This window comes from Ursus maritimus, unplaced genomic scaffold (genome assembly GCF_017311325.1).
Source record: "Ursus maritimus isolate PB19 unplaced genomic scaffold, ASM1731132v1 scaffold_19, whole genome shotgun sequence".
Lineage (NCBI taxonomy): Eukaryota > Metazoa > Chordata > Mammalia > Carnivora > Ursidae > Ursus > Ursus maritimus.
This window is the reverse complement of record NW_024424341.1, coordinates 52547202-52554073: the sequence shown is the minus strand read 5'-3', so window position 1 is coordinate 52554073 and position 6872 is coordinate 52547202. Positions and strand designations below refer to the sequence as shown.

The 6872-nt window shown below is 58.2% G+C and overlaps 1 protein-coding gene across 1 annotated transcript; it reads left to right on the top strand.

The window, feature by feature from the left end:
* Positions 1-4989: 4989 nt before the first annotated feature.
* On the top strand, positions 4990-6855 carry CD79A (CD79a molecule; the record flags this gene model as incomplete). The annotated part of the gene is made up of 4 exons (XM_008709695.2): positions 4990-5311; positions 5536-5654; positions 6211-6279; positions 6410-6855. Coding segments are annotated over 4 exons (630 nt in total), but the record flags the coding sequence as incomplete, so codon positions are not given.
* Positions 6856-6872: the final 17 nt, after the last annotated feature.

Below are 6872 nucleotides of genomic sequence, written 5' to 3'. Positions count from 1 at the left end.
GGGGGGGGGGGGGGGGGGGGGGGGGGGGGGGGCTGTGGCACCAATAGCTACTAAAGCCTGAGGCCCAGCCTTCCCAGTTCAAGTAGTTCTACTCCTAGTGGGCCCTGTGCCCCAGCTGGGCTGGTGGTTGGGTGGGGCGGGGACCTAGAGGTTCTTGCCCTTCCCCCCACATCCTGTCTTTGCAATTCTCAGTAAGATGAGAAACCGAAAGGAGTGGCTGTTGAAGTGAAGCGGTGGCCCCAGCTGGGGCCTGGGCTGCAGAGGTGGCACTCTGTCTCCTGCTGGAACAAAGCAGGAGGGGCAGGTGGCTTCTTCTCTGAAGGAGGTAGACTGGGACAACCAGCGCTCACTCTTGGTGGCTCCTTGAGTGTCCCTATGTGTGCACCTTTTGGAGTTAGTTGTCCCTGCCCAGAGTTGGGATGGGGTGCCGCTTCCCACACCCACCACCACCTGGAGGGAGGGGTGTGCGAAGCTCCTGCACAGAGGTTGAGCTGGGCCCTCAAAGTGGCACTTCTGTGGTCCTGGTTGACAGTTGGCTCTGGGTACGAATGGGGCAGGAGCTCTGAAGGGCACCAAGTGCCAGACCCCCAGAAAGCTGAGCCTGGAGAAGTGGCCCCATGGCCACCAAACCCACCCCCTACTTGGGGAACACAGATGCTGAGCCTGAGCTGGCTTGGCCAAGGTCTTCAGATTTCTCCCACCACAGGTTATTGGACCCATTTACTTTCAGTGCAAAGCCTGGGCTTTAAACTCAGATGACTCAGGTTAAACTTCCAGCTCTGACCCTAATTCTGTGCAATCCTGAGCAACTTAACTCCCTCTCTGAGCCCTCCCCTCTTTGTATCCCTCCTGAGGGATCTGCAGTTACCACATAATGCCTTGGCTCAGAACAGCACACCAAGCACACAGCCAATCACTTGATGTTCAGGATGGAAAAAATCAAACCAGAATCCCACATCCGGTGGGGAATGAAGCTGTCATCCCTCCTAGCTCTAGCTTGGAAGTCCGTGCTAGAGGATTTGTGCTAAATAAACAGCCTACCATGTGCAAGGCCCTCAACTATATTGCTTAGTACACTAGGCAACCCTAAAAGCCCCAGCATTTTGGATATAGGGAAAATAAGGCACAGGTTGCGCCTACGTACCACAACGAGGGGGTGGCAAAGCTGGAATTTGAACTCTGGCAACTGCTCTAGCCACTGTGCTCACTGCAGCGCTTTGCCCGTTGGAAGGGAAATGGAAAAACAAGGCCGGAAGGGTTACGTACAGGTCGTTGGGCTAGTCCCTCCCTGTTCTGGGCTCTGGTTTCCTTTTTTGTCAACTGAGGATGAAGACATGTCTTGGAGTAGACGTGAGAACACAGTGCAGCGAGGCCTGGTACCTGGTTGGCACACATGGCACCAGACACCAGCAGTGCCGGCTGAGTGGCAGGTGGATGGACCCCAACAGGCCGGCTGGGCCTGAGGGCCAGCAATCCAGCTGCTGTGCCTCTCCGGCCACTGGGGGGCAGTCAAGGGCCTGGAAATGGCCTCAGCTGCGGAAGGAGGTGAATTCATAGGGCTGCAGTGTCTGTGCCCAGAGTTTCTTCCTAGCTGGGGGGTCATAAGGAGGAACTAAAGCACGGAGCGGCCTGTAACCTGCTCTACAGAATGGGTCGCAGCAGAACACCTGGGTCCCCGGAGGGAAGGGAAGGGGGGAGGGCCCTCAGGCCAGAGAAGGGGAACTGTGTCCTATTCTTGCAGCCTTGGGGGGGGGGGCAGATTACCAGAGAAGAAACTGAGGCCCAGACAACCAGTCAGCTGGGAAAGCTGATTCAAACACAGGAATCATGAACTCCTGAGTCCCATGCCCCTCTGTGTGGGTGACCATTGCATTTTTTTTAATTATGAAATGCTTCAAGCATGCAAAACAGTATACCTATTAGTGTAAGAAAGACCCGTGGACCCACTACCCAGCTTAAAAAGTAAAACACCCAAAGCCAAAACGGACAAAGCCCACCGTGTACCCTTCCCAGTCCCAGCCCTCCTCCCTTCTCCCAGAGGGAACCCCTCTCAGGAATTAGGTGTCACCTACACAGGTTCACACCTCGACTACAGATGCACGTGTCCCTAACGGCACTCGATGTTGTTCAGCTTTTGAAAACAAGTCAACTGTCTCATGCTACGTGGTTTTGTCATTTTCATGTCATGTCTGAGATGCAGCCGTGTCGGAGCAGGAGAGCTCTGCCTTTTCCCCTGCTGAGTACTACTCTACTGGGGCCTACATCACACCGTGTGCACCCCATTCCCCTGTACATGGACTTTTGGTTTCCATTTTTGCTACCGAAAATCTCCATGCAAGTTTTTTCCCTATGTGTCTCCATATGTGTGTATGTGATGGTCCCCTAACGGCTCACACACATCTCAACAATCTCATGTAATTCCCCAAACCCCCCCCCAAGACTCCGTTTCCTTCCACGTGACCTAAAATGCTGCTCAAAGGTATGTGGGCACACATAAGTGACTTTGAATCTCTGCTCCACCACTCGCAAGCCGTATTACACCAGGCACGTGATGGCATCTCTCTGGGCCTGTTTTCTCTGTAAAATGGGGGGTGGCCTACCTTGCCCACTTGTGGGGAGCCTGACTCACATTAAGAGCCCATCGTGGCTCTAATTCCTTGGTGCTAGGAACACCATCTCACATCACAACACTGGGGAGATATTCTTACGCTCATCTCTCAGATTAAAAACGCCAAGGCTGGGGCAGCTGGCTGGCCAAGTCAGTAGAGCATGCAACTCTGGACCTCAGGGTTGTGAGTTTGAGCCCCACGTTGAGTGTAGAGATTACTTTAAAATAAAAAATAAAAAGTTTTTTAATGCCAAGGCTCAGAACAGGAAGCCAGCCCCTGGTCGTAGAGCTCGTCAACCTGCCTCATTTACTCCTCATGAGCATGAACAGGAGCCACGTTTTACTGAGCACCTACTATGGGCTGGGCCCTGTGTTCAGAACTTTGCATGCACTACCCCTTTAACTCCTGGATTCCAACGCCAAGAAGTGAGGACGTGGAGGCTCAGAGAGGAGGTGAGCTTTGCCTAAGGCCAGTGAGGAGCAGAGAGCAGGCTCAGAACCACCACCCGGACCGACCACCTGCACGCACCAGGCACCTCGAACTCTGACTCCCTTGGGCTTCCTTCCCAGGGCAGGCCAGTGAGGAGCCAGGCCTTGAACTGGTCTCTTTCCCCCACCCAGCAGCCTCCCCTCAGGGGAATTGTGGCCACAGGTGCAGGGAGCAGTTTCTCTCCACTCCGGGCCTGAAGCACGCTGGCGGGTGCTGCCCCCGGGGCCCACAGCCGAAGAGCCCAGCAGTGGGGCCATTGGAGCCCATCTCCGGCAGGGCTGGGCAGGAAGTAGGGCGGGGTTTCGGGCCAGCCGAAGTGGAATCTGGTACCGAAGGACCGCTGCAACCCAGACTAACCAACCCACTGGGAGAGATGCCTGGGGGCCTGGGAGTCCTCCAAGCGCTGCGTGCCACCATCTTTCTCTTCTTCGGTGTGGGGCGGGGAGGCCTGAGGAGGCTGGAGAGAGGGCACAGGCAGAGAGAAGGGCACTGCCTTGGGGGTGAAGAAGCAGCAGGTGTGGGGGGGGGGCAGTGCTGGGAAAGCCCCTGAAGAAACTGTATCCACTTGCTTGACCGTCCCAAGCAGGCCGCAGGTCCGAGGGGAGGCCAGAGGGGGTTCAGCAAAGTTGAAGGGGTGTCCACAGCCACATGGAAGGAGACAGGGGCGACAGATGACTTCCCCACCCCCTCAAACCCACAGGTCAAAATAAGGAACTAAGGTCGCCCTTGACTGAGCTCCAGAGCTGGGGGCAGGAAGGGGACTTGGGGGGTAGAGCTCAGCTTCAGAGAGAAGAAACCGCTTTCTCCTTCTCTGCCTTGAATCTCAGTCACCCCACTGCGTAGAGAGCCCCTTTTCAGTGCTGGGGAAGGGGGCGCCTCATCCACACTGCCTTCCTGGGCTGCCCCACCCCTACCCCAGGCAATGCCAGCTGATGGGGCTGTGACCCCTCAGGTTACACCGGGAGTGGGGCTGGGGATTGGCACCCGTGACCCTGAGGTTGCTGCCTCTTTCCCCACCTCTTCCTCCTCCTCTCTTCCTCACCTCCCAGCTCCTCCCTCCAGAAGAGGCCTATGGGCTGGCCCGGGCGGCTGGAAGCTGGGGTTTCCCCAGCAGCCAACCACCTTCCTGAGCCCCTCCCCTAACCCCCAGCCCAGCTGCCAACTGAAATCACTCCTGACCCTGGTTGACACAAGCAAGTTACAGAGAATGAGGAGGTGGGCCTGAGGTCACAGGGCGATGTAGGCCCGAAGGCTCAGGGTTTGAAAATACCAGCCACTCTTGCTGCCCTAGTGGCACTAGGCAACCAATTTGCCCTCCCTGGGCCTCAGCTGTCCCACCTATAAAATGGGATAATGAGAGAACCTACCTCTAAGGGTTTTGTGAAGGTTACACCAGACAAAGTACCAGATGCCAGGCGGGGCTGGGGGTGGGAGAGTGAGCCTGGAAGGCCTTCAGGAGGAGGTGATGCCCAAACTGACTCTGGACGGAGCTCTCTGGACAGGGGCACTTCTACCACTAGGAAGCCAAATATCCAAATGCCTGTGAGTTCAGTGGGGCCAAAGCACAGAGTGCAGGTGGGGAGGGTGGCAAGAGGTGGCACCAGAGAGGTGAGTGAGGGACCCGCAGGGATGTGTCACCAGGTCAGGGTGTCTTACCCTCCTCCCCCAGGGTGTCCTCATCCCCCACAGGTGTGCTCTCTCTCTGCTCCCCTCAGTACTACTCTCTCCCCAGCGGCAGCCTCACTCCCAACACCCTGTGCCCCCTCCCCCACCCCATTCTCCTCCCCAGGAGTGTCCTCAACACTCCCACACACACACATGCGTCCCAGGGTGCTGCCGCCGCGGGGGCCAGGGCTGGGACCCGTGTCCCCACCACAGTCCCTGACTCCTTCACCTCTCCGCAGGCCCCGGGTGCCAGGCCCTGTGGGTGGACGGGGGCCCGCCATCAGTGACAGTGAGCCTGGGGGAAACGGTCAATCTCCAGTGCCTGTACAACGGCAGCAGGCCTGACAGCACTCCCAACGTCACGTGGTGGCGCATCCTCCAAGGCAACGCCACCTGGCCCGACATTTTCTGGAGCTACGGCCAAGGTCCCCACGGTGAGCTGACCATCAGCACCGTGAACAAGAGCCACATAGGCATGTACAGGTGCCAGGTGGAGGAGAAAGGCCACCCCGTCCAGAAGTCCTGCGGCACCTACCTCCGTGTACGTGGTGAGTGCCAGCCCCCCCCCACCGCTCCCAGGACCCCCACCCCTGCCCCTTCTGTGAGGTGGGGATGGAGCCGGTGCCCCCATCCATCCTGGGCATCCTCGCTTCCGGTTCAGCACGCTGCAGAGTAGGGGGCTTCAGTGGTCTTGCCAGGGGCAGGGCTGGGAAGCGAGGGATGGGGGGGAGCAGGAGGCACTAGTGCTCTGAGCGGCACCCCCTCCTCACAGAGCGGCTCCCCAGACCATTCCTGGACATGGGAGAGGCCACCAAGAACAATCTCATCACAGCCGAGGGCATCATCCTGCTCTTCTGCGCCGTGGTGCCTGGGACCCTGCTGCTGTTCAGGGTGAGCCCCTGGGGACCCGGGCCCTCTGAGGCTGAGATCCCCTCCTAACATGGGAGAGTGACGGCACCCTCACAGGGCTTCAGGGCACCAGAACTAGTACCATGACAGGATTTTAAAGGGTGCAGGGCCCAGAGGGGCATCCTTGCTCAGTCTCCCTTCAGGGTTGTCCTCATTCCCCCCACCCCCGAGGTATACCTCACTCTCCGCCACCCCCCCAGCCATGGTGTCTCACTCTAAGGCCCCCAACCAGGAGTGCAGTGGCCATCCAGATGTAGCCAGGGAAGATGGGGGCTGGCTGTCCTCCCGGAGTCTCTGACCTGCACCAGCCCCGCCTTAGGCCACGGGACAGCCACTGCCATTTCCATGGTAGCTGTCATCCGTGCAAGAGCAGTAGGCAGAGACCCAGAGACACCCGCCCCTCCCCCACTATGTGGCTTTGGGCGCATCCCTTACCCCCTCTTGGTAAAGCACCTCTCGGCATCCAGGAGGTTTGCTCAGGGAAAACATATTCTCCCCCCGCACCTCCACACTGAGGCTCCCAATCCCCCCCTCCCAGAAACGATGGCAGAATATGAAGTTTGGGGTGGACGCCCAGGATGACTATGAAGATGAAAACCTTTATGAGGTGAGTGGTGGGTGGGGACATGTGAGGGGCAGGTGCATTGGGGTTCTCGCGGGGGTCCTCCCTGGGGTCGTCTGGGGGCAGAGGTCTGGGCATCATGGCACTGAGGCCCCCCACCATGTGTTCACCCCAGGGCCTGAACCTGGATGACTGTTCCATGTACGAAGACATCTCCCGAGGCCTCCAGGGCACCTACCAGGACGTGGGCAGCCTCCACATCGGAGACGGGGACGTCCAGCTGGAGAAGCCGTGACCCTGTGGGCTGCCCCGGCCAGCTGTGCTGCCAACTCTGGTGTCCCCCCACCCCTTCCGTTTCTCTTTTCATAATCTTTCCCGGGAGTGTCCTGACTCAACTTCCCCCTTGAGTGTGTCTGCTCTTCTTCCCTCTAGACTGTCCTCATCCCCTGCACACACCCCAGTTCAGCCCTCCTGCTTTTTCCAGCCTCCCCCCACACCCAGCAGGTAATGAGCCCTTAATCGCTGCCTCTAGGGGAGCTGATGATAGAGCCTAGTTAGTATCACCTCCCCCTCCCTGCTCTGTCAGGGCCACTTAGTGATAATAAATCCTTCCCAACTGCAGACCTTGGCAGGAGTCA